At 41.1% G+C, this 24,636-nt stretch overlaps 1 protein-coding gene across 8 annotated transcripts in view; it reads left to right on the top strand.

Moving 5' to 3' along the window:
- Window positions 1-24,636, top strand: part of NKD1 (NKD inhibitor of WNT signaling pathway 1) — a 271,038-nt gene that overhangs the window by 224,654 nt on the left and 21,748 nt on the right. For all 8 annotated transcript variants that reach the window (XM_064386408.1, XM_064386407.1, XM_064386410.1 and 5 more), the window contains 2 exons: window positions 4,399-4,456; window positions 22,661-22,767. In XM_064386408.1, the coding sequence (XP_064242478.1) occupies window positions 4,399-4,456; window positions 22,661-22,767 (165 nt within the window). The remainder of the gene's footprint in view (window positions 1-4,398; window positions 4,457-22,660; window positions 22,768-24,636) is intronic.

The raw sequence follows: 24,636 nt of genomic DNA, 5'->3' as shown, positions 1-24,636 counted from the left end.
ACTTGAGATGTAATACAAGGAGTAGGGGGGTCCAGGCCTTAAAAATGTGCTTGTTATCATGATAACCCACTTAAATCAAAGGTTCTCCTTTGAAATGTCTAATACATGTATGGATGCATCTGTCTGTGCTTGACACTGGAGCAAAACTGTACTGAGCAGTGTGTTAGGTCAGGCCCAGGCTGCTGAAATACATGCTCTGGTTCCATCAGGAGCTTTGGCTCTCGTGTGACATAAATGTGCTGGGTGTCATGGGGGTGACATGGAAAGGCAGAGCAGGACAGGGAGGGGGTAATGCAGAGCAAGGCTGGAGCAACCAGTGGATGTAGGGACTAGGAGGCAGCACTAGGGGATGTGACCACAAATACAACTGTGCCGAGCCTGGAAGGTGAAGTCAAGGAGCTCAGTGTCAGGGTGGAAGCAGAAAGGGAGCCAGCAAAGGTGATGTAGGCAAGTGAAGGGTGAGCATTTGGGTTGCAGCATTTTCAGATGGCTGCTGAGAAGGAAGTCAATAGCTGGAAGCCCCAGAGTGCCTGGCCTTTGTCTCCAGAGACTTGTATCAGGAAGAAGACTGCACAGGGCAGTTAGGGCTGAAGTTGAGGTTAAAAATTTAAAATTTCTGTTGACTTAGAATTCACTGATGTCTGATTGCGTAGCAAAGGTGGGAAGTGAGTGACGATTGCTGGACTTGTACCCAACTGAATAGAAGCTCTGGGGTTTTTAAAGGTTATTTTTCCCCTCATGTGTGTGTATACTCAGCAACATTTCTGAGGGAGTTGCATTAACCAACTCTTCTCTCCACCCCCACCCGCTTAAATCTGAGCTGAGTACAGCAGCACCTATCAGAGTGGGATGAATGGGGCACAAGGTCCTGTCTAGCCAGGCCAGGCAGCCAGCTGTTCTGGGTTGTGAAGCACATGTTTGAGCCTGAATCTTTGTCATTCCCTTTGAGCTGTGTTGGTAGCCAGCAACAGCCAACTTCTTTATCTGGGAAACTCCTGGTGAGGTAGAAATGCTTACTCTAGATGGGTTCCTGTCCAGCAACCCATAGCCATGGCATGCTGGAATAATCCTTCTGTGTAAATGTTTCTTTATTCTTTCAAGTGCTCGCTGACCTCATTTATGTAGTATTTCACAGGGTACATCTGGTTTTGGTTGTTTCATGACTCAGTGGTGCAGTTTGAAAAGGCAGTGCTGTGATTTAAAGCATTGTGTCAGGACAGTGATATACAGCTGCCTATGACCCAAATGTTGTTGCTGTTTGGGCACTGCTCCTGCCGTGGTGGCTGCTGAGGGCCCTGTGGCAGAGCCTGGCTGAATGCAGAGCTGTTCCTGGCTTTTGCATCCCCTCGAGCCTGTGTCCTCCTTGTGCTTGAACACACTTGTCCCTAGTGTCAAATATTCCTGCCTGGCTGTAGTGTTTGCTTCCAACTAGAGCTTCTTGAGCTGTGAATTTTGTTTTACCCACTGACCCTTTTCTTTCACTCCAGCCCACATTATGAATTTGTGCTGCTGGGAGTAGATGCTCTGTTTTATCCACTCCAAGGCAATTTGCATGGGTTACTGGGAGAATATTATGCAGGATGAGCTGCAGTCAGAATTGTTTCCTCTGATGTTTGCTCAGCTTTTATACTTTTCTTTTGTGTGAGTTTACATACACTGACCAGAAACCTTTTCTCAGGCAGGTGCATTCTGGTGTTTATCCAGGTTGCAACATCTATCTCAGTGGTGCTAAAAATATTCAGGTAACACTCTTGCAGTTTTTTTGACAGAAAAGTTAATGATTATAAGATGAATGAGAGAGTATATATTTTTTCTCCTGCATTTTTTTCACTGTAAAATCTTAAGAGTTGCCCATACCCTTCTCAGATACATGTCTGTCTATCAAAGATAATACATGTCAGAATCTTCCACAGAGGAATACCTTTGGATGGGAGCTGAGGAAGTCTGCTTAAACGTGTCACTAACTGTTCAAACGATACTCTCATCAGTTTCAGGATGGATTGTCAATTTATATGCTGTCTAACAGTTATATTATGGTTCAACAGCATGAAAAACACATTTTAGAATGTGTTAATTTATAATAATTTGGTTTAAGGCAGAAACACTTACTGGAAATTTGCTTGCATTAAGTTACTACTTTAACTTAAATAACTAGGAGCTAGAGAAGGAGTGAAACTAGACTGGAATATAAAACATATTTGCTTAAGACCCATGTAATGATTAAAAGTGAGGAAATAAGGGAGCTAGTGTAATGAATATTAATGCTTCACTCTGCTGTTCTACACTGCCTGTCTTCTTCCACTGTTTTCCTTTGAGTTACTTGATAGTGCATTTTTCATCAACAAATGTGTGCTTGTTTTAAAGTGATGTCTTTTGACATATGAAAAATCACAACAATTAATGACTTCTGAGTTTTGTAGAGCATGAGATTAATGACATTTTAACAGGCAGTGTTTGATACCCAAATGCAAGGCTTGCCTAGCTAAAATTTTAGGAGGTGAAAGTTACCATCTGATAGTATTCTCATAGAGACACCACAAGTATCTACCCATTGCTTATTTTCTGATCAGAAATGCAGAAAATAGTTTTTTTTTTCCCAAGAAGAGTGGAAATTCCAACACAAGAAAACCCCAAATGAAACAATTATTACATATTTAGCATTGTGGGAGAGCAGGGTCACTTTTATATATAATTTTCTATTGGAGCAGGCAGAGGTATGCTCTCAGAGCTTCATGGAAAATTGTGACATGGGAGAATTTGATCAAATTTGATCAAGATCATCACGTTGCAGCAATATGATGTGTTATGCCAACATTTTGTGTCTTCTTTTCATTCTCTGTTTATTCCTTCCATAATTTTTAAGGTAATGATTGATATTAATCAGCACATGCCCAGATAAAGAGAGGTTTTTTACTGGAACAAAAGTAGGTTTTTTGTGGTGTTCTACCTGCAAAGATAAATCCAGAATGTCAGCTTTTATAGCAGCATTGTGCTGTGCTGTATCCCAGCATTCAGGCCAGTTTTCCAGCATTTCTCAGAGGCATTTGTCCTGCAAGGTCTAACTTTACTTCAGGGGGTGTGATTGTGAAGAGGCAGTGTTTTCAGAGTTTCTGGGCTAGGTATCCAGTATTGTTGGTGAAATCTAATTCTTAACATGCTGCAGAAATTGATACTGAAGAATTCCTAAGATATGCTTTTGTGGTTTAGTTACTCTGTTATAACTAATCTCAAAGAATAACATTTGGGCATGTGGAAGGTAAAGAACCTCTGCCAGCTTTTTCAAGAAAAAGAGGTGAACTTCCTTTATCATGATCAAATTCCTTAACAATAAAGCTAATGAATACAACCAGACATTAATTTTCACAGGTTACTCCCTTATCCTTATCTTCTACTAAAAACTCTCCAAGGTCAACTTCCAGCCCACAGGTTGATGCTGAGAATTCTGGCTCTGAGCTGCTGGTTTGTTTTTGCAGATGCAGCTGGAATGGCTGTGAGTGCAGCATGCCAGTTTTTCAGGCCCATATCCTTCTTTGTCACCATAACTTTATCAGAGGCAGAGAGTGTTTGGGGAGAATCCAGGGAGCTGGACTGCAGTGTGAGGTCGGTGACGCTGGTGCTGCCAAAGCTTTGGAATGGCTGAGAGCAGTCAGGATGTGAGGATAGCTGCCATTGCTTGTGGTTTAGCTGGGGTGGGGTGATGGAGCTGGAAGGGTTTGCTAGTAAGAGAGTGAGAATGCTCTCCAGAGTGTTTGTAACTGGGATTAGCTCCACATCCCACTGATGCCCTTTATGACTACTTCAGCACCACTGGAGAAATGTTTTTTGGGTCTGAGATAAGTTGTCTGCATAGCTATGGCATCTGCTTCTGTATTGTTCTAGACATACTGGGGTTGACAGAATTTCATTAATTTCAGAACTGAAGGCTCACAGCTTGTCAGAATCTGTTATCTGCTTTTCTTGGGTGACCTCTGGCATAAGGAAGTTTTCTGTTTCTTGGTGGAACCAAGTGATGACATTCCTCTGTGGGTAGTGAAGGGCTTTTTTCTCCTTTATCGTTTCCATTTGGAGTTTTTAAATCTTGCTTGATAGAAAGAACATTGAAAGACTAAATATTACTCTATAAAATTATTTAAATATTATCTTTTTTTTATTTCCCCTGTGTAGTCAATTCATCTTCACCAAATTTTTGTCCAGAAGTATGTGCAGAGCATTGTAAAATAGCAGCAAATGCATTGACTACCACTAATAAGGTGATTGACTTCTTTTCTGGAAAACAGTTTCTGTGTTCTCATTCATGTTATAAATTAATTCTGGCAACAATAAATGCATATTTTTAACAACTCAACACTTTCTATATAGTGTATTTGTACTTAATTTGTTTTGTTTTGTTTTCAACAGGATTTATCTGGGGAAGGCTACAGAGACACTATTGGTGATGAACACTTTCATCTAGAAGGTATGTAAAGAACAACATTTTTTGGTTAATATAAAGGAGTATTGGAATAAGTTAGTGAATAAATAAGTGTGAGAATGCATATATTTAGTATCTACTGATGTGTCATTTGCCTGAAAAAATTGTTAAGATGGAAATAAGGTATTATTTCTGTATCTGCTACTACTTGTATTGGAAAAAGTCACCCAGCTGAATCACAGGGGCCAAATGTTTTAATTCAGGGTCTCACCATTTTCTCCAGGTACTTCTCCTGACATTGGTAGGAGTGATGGATGTCACTGTCCCTGGCAGAGCAGGCAAACGAGTGAAACTGTTATCTCTGGGTTGTGTGGGACACTGCACTCCCATCTGGCTTACACAAACCAGCCTTAGAGACTCCCACCTTAATTTCTAATGACTAGAGACTCTTACTCAACACATTTTTCTTGAACATGAATGGAATCATTATTGCCTCAGACAGTTTCTTTTTCCATCTCATCTCCTCCTCTGTGATCAGAAAGTTGAGATGGAATTGTTGTTGTGGTGGGAAGGACCTTTGGTGCCTGTGGGTATGGATGCTGCTTTCTGCCAGAGAGCACATCCGAGGTACCTTGAGCTTCAGGGACCAGTGGGGGTTCTGAGTGCAGGAGATTAATTTGTTGCTCATTCCTTTCAAGGAAATGAGCCTTCAGAAACCCTCTAGTATAACGAGGTTGCATGGGCTGTGTGCTGGATTTATATTATACTAGTGGAAACAATATGCCCAGTTTACTTACAGCAATGAACCATGTCAAGCTTAATCTGGAAATTTCTATACTTTTATAATCCAATCATTTGTTTCTGGTATTAGAAGCTTTTGTATAACCAGAACATGAAAGATTCTCTGTGAAGAATGTCTGCCTTCCAGTTCCTTACCTGTGCAATGTGGTAATACACTGTGAGTCTTGGATTACAAGTTTTTCTCATCTCTGTGGTTTACTATGACTGCGTGTCTCATTTGTCTCATAGGAATTTTGGCTGGTGCTTGTAGGCTGTTGTTTATCACAAAGGCAAACTATACTTGCCATGATGGAGTCAGTGTTTGCTGAGTGGTTTTGTATTTAACTTCACCACAGTTTTCCAATCTTCCCTTGCTAGGACATAGGGTAGGATTTTAATTTTAGAATTATAGGAGAAACAACTTTGACAGGATATTAAATGTCAGCAAGGTGAATAATTTCATTTTCTTTGTCTCATTCCATCTTTCCTTGCCTCTAATTATTTTTCTTTGTTGTGTAGCATTATCTTGCATAGCAAACATAATGTTCAATGTATAATATTTTTGAGCTACTCAGCAGCAAGATTCTTTTTATTAGAATGTAAAGCCTTTTAGGCAACTGTAATTTCAGTCTTTCAGCAGTTTCACATTATTGCTTCTGAGGAGTCTCCTTTGTTATGAGGTAACTGGGTAGAGAAGACCAGATTTAGATACCAGCAGTGGTCAGTCGGTCCTTTGTGTGCTGTCACCATGGAAGAGCTGTTCTGTGGCATCTTTCCAGCTGGGAGGAAGATGACTGTTCCCACCCTGTGCTCAGGCAGTGCATGCAAGTTGTCAAAGCTTGCTCATCATCCCTTCTGCCCTCAGATCTCCAGGCTGTGCTTTCCATGCTGGGGACAGTGTTAACTACTTCCTATTTCATTCAGATATTGAAAATCTTATCATTATCAGACAATCCAGCAATCATTGTGTTAAAGCATCCTTTTTGTGTAATTTTTTCACTTGCATCATACTTTAATGATTGTGCTAGTTCTAGCTCAAAACTATGGTATTAGATAAAGTGAAGCTGAAACAGGATTTCAGATCTTTGACAGGGCACAGATTGAATTCTTAGATACAAGGTGGCAACTGTCATACCTCTTCTCTGCATAGAAATGTATCTGTGGGAGAATTTAATTAATGTTCTAGAATATAGATTGATCTTTGCATCTGAAATAGTTGTTCTGCCTTTATTTTGCTGCCTTGTGGTCTTTACATATGTATGATGTAACCCATGTGCTGCATGAATATATTCTCATGTGTCTTGAGATAACATCAAAATCACCAACAGCTTCAGAGACAGGGATCTGTAACCCAGGAAATGGTTGCTTAGACTGAGCTCAGAGAGGACAATGGCAAATACCATGCTCTACCAAATACCATGTATCAGTGAACTGCATTCTGTCTTCATAAGTACGTGGTAGGGATAAAAAGGAAACGTTTCCCAGATTTGCAAAAAAAGCACAGCAAGTTCCTCAGTTCTGGTTTAGGGGAACGTTGGAGCCTTCTCTCTCAGGAACTTTATTGGAGAGTAAATCAGAGTTCTTTAGAAGACTCTCACTGAAAAGACAAAGTGGCAATAAGAGAAATAATTGAATTCCTTATTTTGTTTTACATAGCCAAGTTCATTACCTTTTTTTTCCTTCCCTCTCTTTTTTTCCCCTCTCTTAGCTGTCTGAGCAGTGCAGATAAAAAGAACTCTCTTTGCTGGATTTAACTTCTGTGTTGTTATGTAAAGCTTGATCAAATCCTTTCGTCTTAACAGACTTAACTGGCCAACAGCAAAAGGCTCGGGATTCTGGGATTAAGATTGTATTTGGTAAGAGGACTGGTGCATTAGTGCTTTCTTTTGAACTATACAAAGAACAAAGTAAACATCAAAAGCATTAAGCCATGAGAGCGGATTGTTGACTCAATGTTGCTGCATGACAAGAGGTTAGAACTCAATAGCAGCAACTCTGTTATTGAGTGCTGTGCAGAAAGAAACGGTTTGCCCAGCATTGTCTATTATATCCACCACCTGCCTTTGATTCTGCTGCTGGGCAAGTCGCTAAATTGAAATTTTTGGATTTTCTCTTATGTGGTCAGTTGAGAGACTGATTCCTTAGATAAGAGACACCAATAGAAACCTCAGTCTCATATTACTCTTACTCTGTTTTCCTTCTTCCTCTTTCATTAATAACACAACAATTGAGCATGCTGGATATAGGTTCTTCAGTGGATTTGTTTACATATTGCATTCCAGGTGATTTCCCAGTGCATCTCAGAGCCTTCCACTTGGCAGACTTGGAGTACTTGTGCAATCTGCTGTGGCTGTGTAGGAATGTCTCGTGCTCAAACTTCCTTGTCCCCCAGTTTCTGCGCAGGAAGGGTGTGCCTCATCACCCTTCACATACAGAGTAAAAGAGGCCCCAATTTTTTCTTCCTGGTCCCTAGCTAGAATCATGGGTTACCAGAACTGAGTGGCTGGGGGTGGCTCTGGAAGTCACAAAAACTAGCACAGACATGAGGAGATATTTCCCATTTTGTGTCATGGACAAGCTAAAATGGCAGGCAGGAATTGAGCGCAGGATCAAATGGCAAGTCCCTCTACTGCCATGGAGACAAGCAGGTGGTTCAGAAAGAATCTCCCATTTGGGTGCTCAATAATGGCATCCCAGTTCTCCCTCAACTTTTCTAGGTATAAGTAAGCTTCTAATGAATTGTTCAAGAGTCCTGCTCTTGTTTTCCAGAACTTTTTTCACCTCCTTTCCCTGGACCCTTTTAGAAATTTTTGCAGCTAAAATTTGTAGACCAGGAGTGCTTTCTTATCTTGACCACTCCATGTCTTTCTGAAATGAACTAGGGTTTCTCCATCTTTTCACTTGAGCATTTAAAAAGTTCAGAAAGTTCAGCTCAGGAAGGAACTCCTGATGCAGTCCTCTGATGCAGACTGATTGTATAAAGGGTGATTTCTTCTTGTCCCTGTACAAGCTCTTTGTAGCCCTGTGGGATGTGGCTGCCTTTTGGAGTTCACAGTGAAGTCTTGATCTTCACCTTGATACCTAACCTATTGTCCCAATTATTTATGCAATAATGTGATTTCACATGTCACTGTTCTCTTGAAAAGTATGACCTAAGTGTTTCTATTAATCAGAAATCTTGTGTATCTCTTGAGATCAATCTTGTCCTGTAGCTGTCAGAGAAGCTGCCTCTTACACTGATAGCAATCTGTTCCCTGTTTCATTTGTCAGCCAAGGGTGATGTCTTGATTATTATTCTCTCAACAGAAGACTGGAGAAGATCCAAGCCTTCCTGGTGCCTTATTTGAACATGATATCCAAAGCCCTGATGAAAGTAGTGACAGAGCTTGGCCTGAATCAACAAACCCAATTTTTTATATATGTTTCCCAAGACAGATGTTTCTAAATCCCTAGATGTAAGATGTTCCCTGTTCTGGTACCAGAAAGGACAAATTATTCAGGTCATCTTCTTGCTCATTGATATTAGAAAGCCCTCCAGCGGAGTTCAAAGCACGTGTTTTTGCTGAAAAAAGAATCTAGAAGATCTGTAAAAGGGCTACTTGTTGCACTTTTCACATATTTACAAGCCATTATATAATTTTTAAACCAGCAATTAAAGCATTCTGTATTCAGCAAAGCAGAAAAGTAATTCATTACATTCTTAACATTGTTATATGTTTTTCAATATTTTGCTAGTGTGTGCAGTCTGTCCTTCACATCTTCCTCCCCAGCATCTGTGGTCGAGTGGGAGCTGAGGTGTGGTTAGCAGTGCTCCAGCATGAGGAGCTGTGTTATTTTTGACTTCAGTAAGAACTGATAAGCAAACAAGGAACCAATAACAAAGAATGACCTGGTGGTTTAAGGCTGCTGATCTGATGCCCAGCTCTGACAGCCTGCCTGGACCCCCCAGCTGCACGTGCTTCCACCTCCACACTGCTCCCAGACATCCCAGTGATGGGAGCACGTTGGCTTCCAGGGGGATGCTTCCCTTGGCTGGGGCTGCAGCAGCAGGGGAGGCGTGGGGGAGCATCCTTGCCAGTGCACCCTGCAGTGGGGCTGCTGCTGTGTGAGATTACTCCCTTTCTTCTCTCTCCCCATTCGGGAAAGATTCAGTGAAGGCTTTAGTTCCTGGAATTTTCTCCAAAATTAGTAATTGGAAGAATATTTGTCGGGTTGCCAGCTCAGAGGAAGGGTGGTAAGGTATGGTACATGGGCCCAAATTGTTATAAACTTGTCAGCAAAGGAAAACTTGAACAAGCATTTTAGCTAGTTTTAGTTAACCTTCTACTTGCCTGGGAGACACTTTTTACCATACTTCATTAATCTCTTAACACTAATAAATTAATGTATTGTTCGAAGCTGAGCTGTAAATAGGTACTAAAAGGCAATTCTTTCAAATGGCATTCCTCTCTCTAGTTAATACTTTCAGATATAATAGTTCTTCATTTTCTAAAGCTTAAATAATTTTATGTATTTTAGATACATAAAATTCCAGTGTATTTATAGAAAAGGCATAGATTATGTCTTGCGCACAGGCAAATTTTCTTTATGTTGGCACCACTGTTACTACCTGTATGGTACTATTGATGCAGTCTTGGTGCTTTGCAGAAAATGATGGTCCCTTCTCTCTCAGGTTCTTAAACAGAATACCTATTTATCCCTGACATTGCAAACAGAGTGTTAATAATTCTACCTTAAAAGTGCTCTTGTGGTCAGCCTTCTGGCTCTGCATTTTAAGGACTTGCTGCTAATCCTGTGCACTTACCATAGTTTTGCTGTGCATGAGTACATGCTATGCGATCACCTCAGACTGTTGATCGCTTGCTCACTGGCTGTGTTTCTTTCAGCTCCCAAGAGGTTTCTGCTGTATCCTTTCCTACTACTCAATGTGACATGGAACAACTCTGAAAAATGTCTTTGGCCAGGGGGTGACCCGCTGGCAGCAGCCCCCGTGTGTGACAAGCAGCAGGTCCCTGCTGAGGCTGGCAGCTGATAAGCTGGTTACTGTGGGTTGGAAGGAGCAGCGAAGGACGTGGGGGTGTGGGGAGGAAGGAGCAGGGGAGAGTGCCAAGAGAAAACTGCTTAGTTTGGCAGTTAGAATAAAAGTCACCAAAGAACATGAGACTGGTAGGATTAGCAGAAGTTTTCCTGTGGTTGTGCACAGATCCAGGAAATTATAAGAAGCAGGTAGGCTGCTTGCCATGAGTGGGAGGAAAATCTTACGGCATGAGGCACTTTAAAAAAAAAAAATTAAAAAAATATAAAATTGTACAAGTGTTTCTTAACATTAGCTGTTCCAGTTGAGGGGGGTTGGTATTTGGATCAGAAGCTTTTACTTCTGGAACTGCTGTTTCAAGTGCAGCCAGGTCAGTAGTGATGAAAGACTGTTGCCATCCGACGGTTGCCCATGGCCCGTGTGTAATGAGTTAGTGGTCTCCAGGTGTTTCCAAATGAACCTTTACAGTGTGTCTAACAGCTCCCACCCATGTTGGCAAGCAGAGCACAGAAAGGCAGTGAAAAGTGGGCTGTTAGGACACCTCAGAGGGTGAGCTTTCCTCCTCACACTGAGCTGCTGCTGTGTGGAGAGCTGTGCTCTCCTCCCCATGTCCTGCATGTTCCCTGCACAGAGCATGTCTCTCCCTTCAGCAGACGCCCCACCAGCTCCTACTGGTGCTGCCTAAGAGGCTGTGGTAGATGGTGTGTTTTGTCTATGGTTTGAGAGTGTTCTGGGTTAGAATCCTCTGCATTAGGCTGGGAAGATCATACCTGCTGTAAGTAGTAGTTTCACATTGATCTCTGTGTTCAGATCATTCTACGCAGCTGGAAAGTTGTTACATTGACCACAAGCAAGTTGCATGTTTGGTTCAGGAGCAGCCTAACAAGGTTGAGAATGAAGCTTCAGATTTTCTGCAACCACGTCTGTCCCTTAGAATATGATAGAGGGACGATTACAAAGTATAGTACTCAAGAAAGCCTTCCAAACTTACAAGTGGTCTATATTCTTTATGATAGCTGAAGAAATCCAAATGTTAACAGGGAAATGAACAAGCACCTCAAAAAAGCAAAGAGTTAATCCTTAATGAATATCTTAAATATGGAAAGCTTTAAAATAATATTATGTGCATGGTATTTATAATAATATTGGTTTTCCATGTTCTTTCCATCTACCTAAGACTGGCAACTTTTCCTTCTGCTGTGGAGAAGCTAATGCTCTTCCTGAGTGGTCATTTAAAAAATAATCAATTAACAATAAGAATATTCTTTTATTTTCAGCTCTGGGGTAATCGTGAACTAGTTTTCTAGAAGGCAAAAAGTCACCTGTTGGTAAATCTACATCTACAGATCTCTCAAGCTGCTTCCCTTGTAGCCTGTGAGAGCCAGACCATCAGGGTGAGTGTGGGAAGCAGAAGAAGGGAAGGCCAAAAGGGTGTAGCTCAGGGAGATCTCATTGAAGGCAGGAGGGCTCTTGGGTTTGCCTTTGGCACCCCAGAGGTGAGCGAGGCATCGTGGTGGATGTTGGGCAGCAGGCTGTGGTGAGTGTCAGTGAGTGCAGCTCTAGGGAAGGTGCCTGTGGCAGTGGAAGGTGCCTGTGGCAATGGGATGTGCCCCGTGGCAATGGGATGTGCCCCGTGGCAATGGGATGTGCCCCATGGCAATGGGATGTGCCCCGTGGCAATGGGTGCCAGGGGCGTGGGGCTTGTTGTGGCCTGTCCAAGCAGCCTGAAAGGGCTGGGTCAGTGCTGTGGGCTCACTGGCTGGGTGAGCTGCCACTTCAGGCTGGGCTGGGTTGCTGTCACACGGAGTGCAGGGCAAGGCAGGCTGTGCACAGCTCTGCTCCAGCTGTGGGCACAGCTGGCAAACCCTTCCCCAGCCAGGGCTGTCCTGCCCTCCTGCCTCAGTGTGAGCTCAGTGTGCCTGGGCAGATGGGGCACTTGGGCCCCTGTGAGAGAGGAGCCCCTGTCTGTGGGCACAGATAAAGCTGCACATGGGCAGCAGTGTAATAATGCACTTCAGCTTTGCCCCAGGACATCCACCACCAAGAACAAAGAATGAAATATGGGAACAAGTCAGGAGTTTGAAAACAATCTCTCTGGAAACATGATGAATACCAGTGGTTTCATTTATTCTGCTTGAACAAAGGTCCTTTTCTACTTTTAATTTCCCAGCAACGATTATTACCAGTTATTTTTCTTGTAGCTTTGACCACAGTTCATGGAGGTTTTATTAAACATATTTTTGAAAAGTGATTCTAAATGCCATTCTTCTCTGACTCTCTTGTGACTCTCTCTTTTCTTTTCTTTTTTTCTATTTTTGTTTTAGTCCATGTGAAGTTAGTGCATATTTCTCGTCAAAGATTTTGGACTAGATAACACTCTCATGCTGGTGTTCCTAGAATTATTCCAGTTTTTTTTCCCTTATAATTGAAAGAAGTTTTGGCCTTTGATATTTCAGAAGACAACATACATGTTTCAGATCCCTTGCCTTTACATGAAACACTCCACTCATTTTTAGAAACCTTGAACACTGCATTTAATAGGCAATATGTCCTGCTGCAACTCTCAAATATTCCTGATGCAAGTTTTCTTGTGTTTCCCAGACCTGTGGTAGAGCCAGACAACTGAGCTTGAGTGCTGCCTTTGCTGGGGTTTGGTAGCTTTCTGCAGAAGGTTTTTGTGTAGGTCATGTGCATGGTTCTGTTTTAAGGCCCTTCTCTCCTGCCTGTGGGGATTTAATGTCTTGGAGTGTCTCGTGTGTGGACCCACATTATGGCAGGATTGAATGGGACCGAGTTTGGGACCCATTTCTGGGACCGAGTTTAGGAGCAGTTGTTTTATACAGATGGCCTGCCTGATGGATGCAGAGTTAGACAGAAGGCTGAGCCTTGTGCTGGGCAAGTTTAGCCACCACAACCCTCTGAGCCTTGCAAACTCTGGGGTGTGTGGATGCAGAGCTGTGGAGGCAATTTCCATGACAAGCATGTTGCTTTGCCAGTTGCTGTTCCAAATTCAAAGTGTGTATCAGGGTGCTTTTGTGTGTTTCAACTCCACTTCTGCTGCAGTAGCTACAGAAACCCAAAGTTTTACCTCACCAGGCAGAACAAGTGCCCTTTGTTACCTAGACAGATTACAGGTTTTTCTAAAGTCTGCTCTTCATAAAAGCCCAGCTTGAACAGTGGAAATTTTGACTTGCCTCAGATACTGAGGAGACTTTTATAGTTTCAAGTAGCTCCAGGGTTATATTTTAAAAGTTGAATTTCATCACATGTTTCAAGTTTGGTGGAAAAAAAAAAGGCATGATATTTTTAGCAGAAAAAAGTCCCCCCACACCTTTTTTCTTAACAGATGTTTCATCTCAATCATATCCAAACCTCAAAGCACAAGTAGCAGTCAACCTTATTCTCCTGTGGAGAAAGAGATAAAATGTCATTTGTTTGGAAGACAAGCTTTTTTTTTTGTAACCACAACTAGTTTGTGAGTAAAAGCAAATAATAAATGCAGCACTGTGGGGTTGTGGAAATGAACCTGAAGCAACATTTCTGCTCTTGAAAGAGCTTGGAGTCCAGCTGCTCTTGTTAGATGGAAAGTCCCAACCCCCAGTCTACAAAAAAAAACCAAAAAACAAAACAAAAAAAAAAAACAAAAAAAAACCAAAAAAAAACAAAAACCCAAAAAAAACCAACCCAAAACTACCAGCATTCAGTTTTTTCTTGCTTTATAAATCTGATCCAGCAATCCAGGTCCCTTTTCCAATAAAACACGTCATCCAGAGTTCTCAACTTTGTACCAAAAAGGATTTAAAACTGTAAAGGTAACAGAAAGAGAGGAAAGGAATAGTAGTTGTAAACTGAAATACTCAGAAGTAAAAGAGCTGCTGCCCAAGGAATTTCAGAGGGCTCTGGAGGAGTGGAGAGCATTTCTGTGCCTGGCAGCCAGGGCTGCACTCAGGGCTCCGTGCTGGCACGGGAGTTGCTGAGGGAAGCCAAGGCAGCCCTGGACTCTGTGCATGAAAGATATTTTTAGGAGGGAGTTACAGTCCATCCTAAGGATGTGGAGGCATAAAGCAGAAGCGTGGTGCTGCAGACTCTTGTTTTGGTATTTCAAGGAGCCTTTGAAGAGAGAGGAGCCATCCAGGTGTGGTAGGACATTGTTGGCAGAGTGGGAATCAGACCAGTCCTCTCCCTGTGCTCCTGCAGGACCCCCTGGGAGCTGCCCTGTGCCAGGCTCTGTGCCCTGCAGGGACAGCAGCCCAGCCCCTCCAGCACATACTTACTGCTGCCTGGATTTCAAGATGCTACGTCTGAAGGTGAATTCACAGTGACAGTGTCTAGGAGAATATCACAGGGTCTTCCTCCAAAGGGGTGGCTCAAAGTGGGAAGCTGAATCTTGAGTTGCAAAGATGTGGGCTCTCTAGAGCAACAGGCGGAGCTGGCTCCTCCTGAAAGGGTGTTCCAAATCATGCTCATGCTCCAAACCATCTCCTTTTCTGTGTTTGAGCAGTATGTGGGCTTCCATCTCTGGCTGAGGTCCTTAGGCTGTACTCATTACCAGTGGTGAGCAGATGCCTCCCTTTGCTCTGGGAATTGCTCTCTGATGAGATCCTGTGTACTCCTCAGACTTCAGGGGCTTGGGTCAAGCCTTGACAAAATTTATTTCTCTGCATGTTTAGCACTATGTGATGTATGATCTCAGTACTATTCCTCACCCATGCAGAAATATGATAAGGAAAAGAGACATATGTGCACATGTATATGCGTGGACTACTAATATTAATCACAATAATGCTTTCCTCTTGTTTGTGGATCATTCTCCCCATTCTCCTCCCCGCAGCCCCCAGAGTAATATGGGAATGCCTTTGAGGAACACTGAACCTGCTACTGAATATGAACTATTAGAGTTGTCAGATCTGTAACCATTCATCACAGCCAAAATAATGTTACAGCGTAGGTTGACAACACTGCTCTCTGTAACAGGTTAGTTCTGTGAGGGTCAGAGTGACATTCATCCTCATGGGAAGCAATTCTGATGAATTGAAAATTACAGTTCAGATACCTTTAGAGGTCCTGTTATCACAGTAGAGGTGGTGGAAACACATTTTTCTTATTGAACAACCAGGTTAGATGGGAGCGAGTTAATATCAAAGACTGCATTATTAATAACATTACCTACTCAGTCTTCATTTGAATAAAGGGTTATGCAGGGGCTGGGTTCTTTTCTTCTTTTCCTTTCCTTGTGAATCTCAGCGGGAAAAAATCCAAAGAGACAAAGCAAAGGCAAAGGAAATTTAAGATAGAAAATTCTATATGAATGTGCATGTCTGCAACTTACACTGAGAATGGATTTTTAAAAAGCAAAATTGTTACCAGTTCCTAACTGAAATCAGTGTAGGACCAGCTTTAGAGAAGAGAGGTCTTTTCTTTTGTTTTAAGTCACAAGTGATCAGTTGATGTCCCCATCTGTCCATGTTCAGTAACTGAATTCAACACTTCACAGGCCCATTCAGAGCCCTGGGACATACTGCACTGTAAGAAAGTGGTAAGTGGTCCATATGACACTGACAGTTTTCACTTAAGGAACACTTACCATCTTAAATGATACAACAGACTGCATTCTGTTGGTGTGGGTTTTGATATGTCCACTGATCAAACAAAAATCTTGCTTCTGCAGGTACCATCCTGAGCTATTCTGACCAGAGCTTATGGAGATTCTTCCCTGCTTTCATCTTCTTTTTTTTTTAAAACTAGGGGTGGGGAATGAGAAATTATCTTCTTTGATCTCCAATGAGGAAGGGAAAAAAAAGGACTGTTCTGTTCAGGCTTTTGGCTAACACAACAAACAGTGTTTAAAATTTAACTTTGCTTAATTAATTAGTAATTCTGTTTAGTGCTGTCTGATCTTCATCCAAAAGGTATTTTGAAGCTTGAGAACTGAACATGAAAGTATTTTGGGTGAAGATGGTCAAGTAAGGCATTTAATCTGGCAGTTTCTGTTGATGAAATACAGCCAGTTGGGGAACTAATTGGAAAAGGGAATCATAATCTGGCAAAATTCAACAAACTCCCTCCTTTCAGCAAACTCAATCCAGATAGAGTGTGGGAAATCTAGGTTTAGTGTTTATGCATGTATGAGTTACACCCTGGCTAGCAGAGAGAAACCATATTGTCTTTTGTATCTACGTCTTTAGTACAAAGCTTTTTTTGCAAGGAAATAGCAAAAAAAATCCACAGTGAATTTCTGCTTAGCCATTCCTCACTGTCCTAGTAGTGTCTTGTCAGTTAGAACCGTGCCTGAATATTTAAAACATATTTTGATTGTCTATTTTTGTTGGGGGTTTGGTTTGGTTTTCTTTTTTTCTTTTTTTTTGCAAGCTGTCACAAGGTCTGAGTCACTACTCCTCTGCTCTGTCTCTTCCTGGTGCTGGCAGTAGGTCTTGTGACATTGTGACTTCTTTTCCCCTGTGGTTTGCAGTTGAGTCTTTAATTTGTGTTCTGACTGTCAAGAAGAAACCATGAAAGAGAACATGGATTCTCTCCATATTTTCAGGTTGAAATACCCAACCCAGATTGGTAGGAGGCACTTCTACAGCTTCCTCTAAATTGGTTTTGACTTGTCCCACTGGATGTAAAATGGACAATAATTTCCCTACAGTAAGTTTCAGAGAAGGCAGCTTGATCTTTGTTGTTTTGGAGGGTGTGTCTAATTCATCAGCTTCAGCTTTCAGTCAGGGAAAGCTAAATACGTGTTTCTGGCACTGACCCAGGAGGAGCCTGTTTTTCTATGTGCTTGTTCTGGTGGCTGTGGAACAGGAATGTTCCTCCCTGATCCCGTTCTCCCTGTGTTCATTTGCCACTGGAGAAGAGGGCCTTTGCTCAAGCAGGGTTATCTCCACCAGGGGTATATTTCAATCAAATCAGTGGAATAAAACAAAGTGTGCTTAATGAGGATGATGTTTCCTAATCCATGGCCTCCAGGAGAACTTAAAAGTGAAATCTGAATGTGAATGTAATTATTAATTAAAGGACTTCTGCTCAATTTAGACTTTCAAACATGGTTGTTATTGCTCTGGTTGTTGCGCAGTCACTGAGGAATGTCATGTATGAATGAATGTTTATTATGTTTGCAATGAGAAAAATGTTGGCAGATAACTTAGACATCAGAGACCTCAGATAAAACAATGAAATGAATTCTCTTTCTGTCCCTTTGGTTCTCATAGTCTCTAAGTCCTGCTGCATCTGCTAGGTCTGTAAATTGGAAGGGAAACCCTGACCCTGTTGATGTCCATAGAAATTTCACTACTGGGCTTGGCCAGCTCTTGGAAGCTCAATCCCACCAGTCAAATACTGCTGCTGAAGTTCAGTTTGACCATTATATAAGTGCTTATGACTTCCTCTCCTTGTCTTAATAGGTAATTTTTAAATTTTGCTTTTATCCTACTCTCTCACGTCTCAGGTTCTAGTGTGTGGTTTGTTCTTTTCCCCATTTACAGATAATTCTGTCCCTTTGCTTCTGGTAGTAGTTTTAAGGAATTGCTGTGGAATCCACTCCATCCTAAATGAGAGGAAGGCTAATAATATTACCCTTCAAAGGTTTGGTTTCACAGGTAGCAGGTGCTGACTTTCATAGGTGGCATTTTTGTCAATTCTCCAATTTTACCTTTACTTTAGTTTCTCTCAATAATGACCCTGACATTAAGACATCACTGGTAATGTCCAGTCATAATTCACCACTGTGGAATTGCACAGCTTGTCCCATAGTTCTGCTTTTTGAGTTAAGGTGATGCAACAATCACCTTTTGGAAAGGCTGTCCTACCAAGGAGGTTCTGAAGTTATTTGTCTATTTAGCATGAGTTCTCCTAACTGCTGTGCAAAATTTGGAGTTGGTAGCCTGGACTTGGACATTGATCTGAGTTGCACCCTTTGGTTCTGGCCTCAAGATCCCGTTAATTCATCTGACTGAAATGCAAAGTATGGTTGAAAATTAGAGTGAAGTGTCCTTATTTGAGAAGGCAGAACATTTGACAAAGCACATGTTCCTTTGCTGGAATGAGCATTTGAGAAACGTGGCTCACACCACCTGAGTGAGGGTGAAAGTTTAAACACTAACTTTTCCAGCTGAGTGCAGCTCTATTTTGGTGTTTTATTTTTTTCTCCCTTATTGTGAGATGCAGGATAGAGGCAAGAGAAAGATATTTTTTCTGCCTGAAGCTTACTATTCTAACTTCATTCAATACACAGAGCACAGGAATTGGTTTACCTAATTTCTGGGGTATTTTGGTGATTCCTAAGCAGCATTTTGAATTATTGCTCCCTTTCCTTAGGAATGAAAAAAAAAAACAAACCCAAACTCTGAAAAAAAAGGCTTAATTCTTCTGTGATGAGTCTTAATATCTTTAAACTGGTGCTCATTCTCTTACTCTTTTCCTCCCCCACTTCAATTATGAGCAATTGGGTGGTAGTAATTAACAATTGTAGAGAGAAACATCTGCTAATACACTTAAGCCAGTCAGTTTGTTTTTCATGAAAGAATGGTATTTCACAATTTTTCCAAGTTAATATTTTTGCTTTATTGTCTTTCCAATTTCAAATATTGTCCAGACCCATTTTTATAGTGTCTTAAGGTTATAGAAGTGAATACAAGACCATTAATAATGAACAAGGAAAGAACATAATAAAGAAAACATATGCAGTATTTCAATTCAAGAAACATTCTGTTAGGGAACATTGTTTTTGAGAGCATATGGTTATTCCCATGAGATGCAATACATATACTTTTTTTCCCCTCCAGTTGTGGATTCCCACAACAAGGGTATGTTTCTCTGTGTATTTGTCTATGTAGCACGTTCTTTTTGTCAGGACTTGTTATCTGAGCAGGGAGGTAAGTAAGTATTTTTGCACAGATGATGTATTGTATGCAGACTTAATTCTGATGACCTAGACTTTGGAAACACAAGTCTATTAATTCTCCACAGTCCTTTGAGATAGCTATCTTGTCTGGTCTGGTTTAATATCATTGGCAGAGCTGAAAGGAAGTTCACATTGTGAATGTATCTGAAACCTTGGCATGCGGCTCACTGGTGGATCTCTGTTTACAGGCTGCCAGTTTTAACTGTCCCAAGCAGACATTCTCATTTTATTTATAAGTAGGCTCTGCATGTGTTTGTATCCCTCATGAAATTGAGCACATGTCAATAGTCAAAACTAAGTATAGCAGCAAGATACCAAACACTTCTCCTTCTCTTCTCAGACAAAACAAGTATGTATTTTTAAATGTTCATTGCGTTTGGATAAGGCATGTAGATATATATGCACAGACACGTTGTTTGATCACTTGCTAATATTATTTTAGTATCTCTATATTGCCCTTTAAAGTTTCTTCAGTTTGATTTCATTTTTCTTTGCTGAACGAAACTTGACATCAGGATGAGATCACCAGATTTCCCCATTTCATTTGAGCTCCAAAATGAGTAACTGATTTCAAAGGATAATTCCCTGGAGCAGCAAGGCCAATAAGTTCTTCAGATCAAAGGTCAGCGAAGCTCAAAGAGGATAATTTCTGGCATACACTATTTAAACTCTCCCAAGGAGCGTACTGCAAGATGTATCCCCTCCTTCTCCAATAGTTGAACCCTTGTTTTTTGAGAAGACTAATTTGTCGGTGCTCATTTTTCCTCTGTTACATAAATTATACATTAAAGTGAAAGTGAATTATACTGAACACACAAACTGTACATCCAGAAAGGCTGTTAACCATACCAGGGGAAGGGCTGCTCCTTCAGCAGAAGGTAACTCTGTCCTGTTCCTCTCTGCAGCACCTGCTGGGCTCTGGTGCTCAGTGCTAATGCCAGTGGCTTTCAGCTCAGTGCATGGTGGTGGGAAGGAGAGAATGCTCTGTTAGACACTTTGTTCTGACAGAAAACCCAGCAAAGGGCACTGTGGCAGGGAATAGCCACCTCCTGCAGGATCTGCCTCACAGTGCTATGCCTAATTCAGTCTGCCATGCCATTGCCATTTGGGATTGTCATGAGGGATACTGACACTCAACAGATAAAAGACAACTGTAGGAGTCTTTTGGCCATTGTGTACTTTTAAACATTTAAAGGAATGTGTGATAACAAGAGTGGATATATTTTTCCAAATGGCTGTTCACTGTCCCAAAGAAGCTTAGAGGTCATACCAGTCCATCTTTCATTTATTTCACATTCCTTAGAGCAAGACTGGGAGGGATTACAAAAGCCTCTTTTACAGAAGTTTTTATCAAGTTATAACTGTGCTTGTGAAAAACCAGTCACTGGTGCAGACGAGGCACTGAAAATCTAGGGTGTGTCTAATAGTTATGAAGAACCATTATCAGTTTAACTGCCCTTGTTATGAAGACCCAGGTTACTTTTTCATTTCTTGTTGATTTTAGAATGAAGCAACAAGGCTGGATTGAAGTAGGCAAACAAATGTTGTCTTTTGTTGTATGGGGGTCTTTTTGTCACCTTAGCTTTGAACTTCTAGGAATGTAGAGTTATATTCAAAGGGCAAAGTGAGTGTAAAGCAAACAGCATTTGTCAGATATACTTCAAAGTTATGTATTAGAAACAATATTTATTTTAATACCTGTCTTACCTGTGATAAACACTATACAAAAGCCTCCTAAGAAACAGTCCCTGCTCATCCAATAACACCAGCTTAAAAGAATCATGGAAGAAACTGCTGTGAAGCAGCTTTGACTTCCTTTGTCTGACCTTCCTACTTAGCTTATGTTTGGTGTAAGGAATCCTAACATGACTTGGAGTAGAAATCAAAGCATATCAACATGTCAGTATGTGTACAGTAAACACTATCAAATTGGTATAATGCAAATTATGTGTGTGTATTGAGAAGCTGGTGTTAGTATAACCTCAAAACCACCAAAGGTCAAAGCGTTTCAAATTTATTCCCTTTTCTTTACTGTACATCCATCTTATATAGCGTACCACAGTTTTGAAAACAAACAAACAAAAGTAATGTTAAATTTAGACAAACAAATGTAATGCAGTGTGACAATGTGAATGTTGGGGCAGAAATCTTCTGGAATTTCTGAGAGTATGAAGCTATGGTAATGGGAGTTGTAAGAGTTTTATTTTGGTTTTGGAGGTTTGTTTTTGGTTTTTTGTTGGTGTTGTTGGTTGGTTTCTTGAAGCTTATTTTTTCTATTGTAAACATGAAAGACCTGGAAAATGGCTAATGAAGTATCTTAACTTGTAGCATGTTAGTGACTTGCTTTCCTGGAAGAATGTTTGGGAGGCGCCTCAGCAGTGTGGAACACCAGGAGAGCCAGTAAACCCAGTCTGAAATGGGTCACCCTGAACTGGAGGGGATCATGTCACCTTTTTTGTAAGGAATTTGATTTGATTGAACTGGCACTTAATGAGATGCTACTGCCAAAGGCATCCCCAAGAAACAGCTCCTAACATAGCATTAGGATAAAGGCTTTGGATAGATGCAAATGCTGCAGTGCAACAGAAGAAAATGCTGACTTTAGGACCTGTGGTTTTGCAACTTTGCTGGGTTTTGGTGAGTTGGAAGGATTGCTGCTATATGTAATGGAGTGTGGGCATAACGTTGGCAGAGGTGTGTGGATGTGTAAAAAATCACATCTAAAAGTCTGAGGGTAGGGTTAAAAAGTTTGTTTATATTTTCATAATGCTAATGAAGATAGAATTAGTTTTCTCCAGATATAGGGTTTCATCATGTGCAAGGCTGAATGGCCCTGCAGAAGCCAAGGGAACTATTGGAAGCTATTTAGTTCTAGGCATTTGTCTTTTCATCCATTTGAGCAGCATATATCTTTCTGTTATATATCTATGTTATGATATGTTGTGATAGATATTAATATTGATGTTCTTTATGAGTGCTATTGATTTATGCAAGTGCCTGATGTTATAACTTGAAACTTGAGTGAAATATGCTATTTCATGCATTGAAAAAATGCAGCTTAACCTTTTTGGCAGGTAGTGTTGCCTTCTTGGAAGGTGCTAAGCTTCGTGTGTGTTTGAAGAGTGGAACTGGAACAGAATGAGGGCTTTATTTCAGCTTCATTACTTCACTCACTGCTGGTGAATGTGATGGGTTTTTGCAATATGTCAGAAACTTTCAATATTTTGCAAATTATTCAACTTATTTGCAGTAACAGTTCTGCTATTTTATATTCTCATAATACTGTGTTTGAACTTCCTGTGACTCTAGTGATGTTTGTAGGAGAGGCTGTGTACCAAAAGCTGTTGGTAGATTGTCTGCTGAAATTATCCCAGATGTGTAGTGAACACAAAAGCAAATCAAGTATAATGATCCTCTCATACAAGTTTGCTGATATCAATTTCACCCTAAATATAAAGACAGATTTGCAAATATGAGACTGCTTTGACATTTCCTTATAAGCATTTTTTCTTAAATGTGCTTTTCGCAGTGGCTTTGCCTCCAGAGAAGACAGATGGAGTTTGCAGTGGAGATGAAAAGAAAGCAGAAAAAGAAAGTGACACACGCACAAGTTCCAAGAAGCAACTGAAATTTGAAGTAAGTCCTTTGTATTTTAAAGTTTCACTGTACTGACATAATTATGGTAGAAAAATAACCTGTGGACCAAATAGTGTCATCTGATGCATGTTTATTGCTCCCAGAGTTTGTAGTGGGTACAGGAGGCAGCAGAACTGGCACAAATCAGTGCCTTACTGTCAGTGCTCCAAATGAGGTGATTAGTGACACTTATTTCCAGGTTTGGAGAGAATCAAATGATAGTTATTTCTCTGCAGGATCTGAAATGCATAGTAAGAAGAAGCTTTCAGTTTAACCTTTTATTTATTAGGCCAGCTACTGTATTATCAAATCTTGAAATTGACTTTCATGCACTATTGCACTTGGTTAAATCTGTCTAACGTAAAAGATGTCTGTGAAAGCTTCTGCAATGATTGATCTTCAGTGCCCAGGTCTCCAAAGTGAAATAACCCTGACCTGCTGTGTGGGAAATCCATCGGGTCACATGGCAGGAGGATGAGGGTCATGAGTCCTATGGGCTATTTCCTTGTAGGCTTGCATCTGTATAACATCATATAACTGTCAGACACTGTGTGCAGTTGGCAGGTTTTGTTTCTGTAGGGAGTGTTTTCATTAATATGAGTATGGAAACATGCAGTCACCCAGCTAGTGGGTTGTCTGTCTTGGTGAGGAGGAAGATATTCTGGCACCAGCAAAAAACAGCACAAATATTCATGTCTGCACTCCAGCCTTTTGGTGCTGTCAGCCTCTCTAAGCAATGAGCTTTGTGTTTCCTCAGTTGATGTTTCAAAGACCATGCAGGCACCTTTCGTAATGGCTGGAGTGTTCTCTTCCTTCTCAGTCTGGTACCATTTCATATTTTATTGTTTTAAAGCAGATTAGGGCGAGGTAGGTTTCCCATGTGTAGTTCAAGTGTTGCTTTTGTGCCTTCTGGGGAGGTGACTTTTCTTTTTTCCTAGGTTTGGGTTTGTTTTTTTTCCCATAGCTATAACTCTTTTTCTAGGCCTATTTTATATTCTACCTCAAGTAGCAGACATTTGCAGACAGGAAAGGCATGATAAATTGCAGTTAACAGTGCCTTGACATTTGAACGTTGGAGGACACCTGTCAACATGGATGGTGCCAGAGGAGCTGGAACTCCACAGTACCAGCAAAGTCTGTGCTTGTTCCCAAGTAGTTCTTGGCATGCCATAAAGGTTAGCACTTGGTTCTAGGCACCGTGACTAATGCACGGAAGGTTTCCATGGCTCTTAGCTAAGCAGAGCACATCCTCACATAAAGATGTTATGTTAGGCAATGTGGGACAGGGAAGTATTAATATGTGGCAAGAAACCAAGTATTGATATTTTTTTCCCTTGTTCTACAAATGAAAGTTTTCCAGCAATGTAAGCTGGGAGCTAAGAGACTGTAAATGCTTCAAAGGTATAAAAGAATCAGAAACGGGAGTGCTGCGACAAGAGGTCTAAACCTGAGGTGAAAGTGATTTGGCTTTTAAAGGTGCCAGGAATGTTTATGTAATACGAAACTGTGTTTCCACAGTGGAGTGTGGGGCACTTGGCAGCTCTCAGCCGGGCTTGTTACAACTGAGAGGAGGCTGCCTTTGAACTCGGCAGGGGACGGGGTGCCCATAACTGCTGTAGGGAATTGGTTTCAAGTCGGAAGATCAACCAGGTGTTTTGAGGTCTATCATGCTGAAGCTATTTGGGGCTGTTTATTTTACTTGCATACAGTGACTTTTATTTTAATTGCACTGTAACTTCTCTGTTTTGCCTTTTTGTGGTTCTGGATAATTCTGATTGCACATGCCTTGAGAGGCAGCAAACGATTTGCACCCAGGTGACTGGAGTCAGTCAAAGTGCATCCTTTGTTCTTGGTTTTGGTTTGGGGATT

Source organism: Passer domesticus, chromosome 12 (assembly GCF_036417665.1).
Source record: "Passer domesticus isolate bPasDom1 chromosome 12, bPasDom1.hap1, whole genome shotgun sequence".
NCBI lineage: Eukaryota > Metazoa > Chordata > Aves > Passeriformes > Passeridae > Passer > Passer domesticus.
The sequence above is the reverse complement of the archived record's forward strand: the minus strand, read 5'-3'. Positions and strand labels throughout refer to the sequence as shown.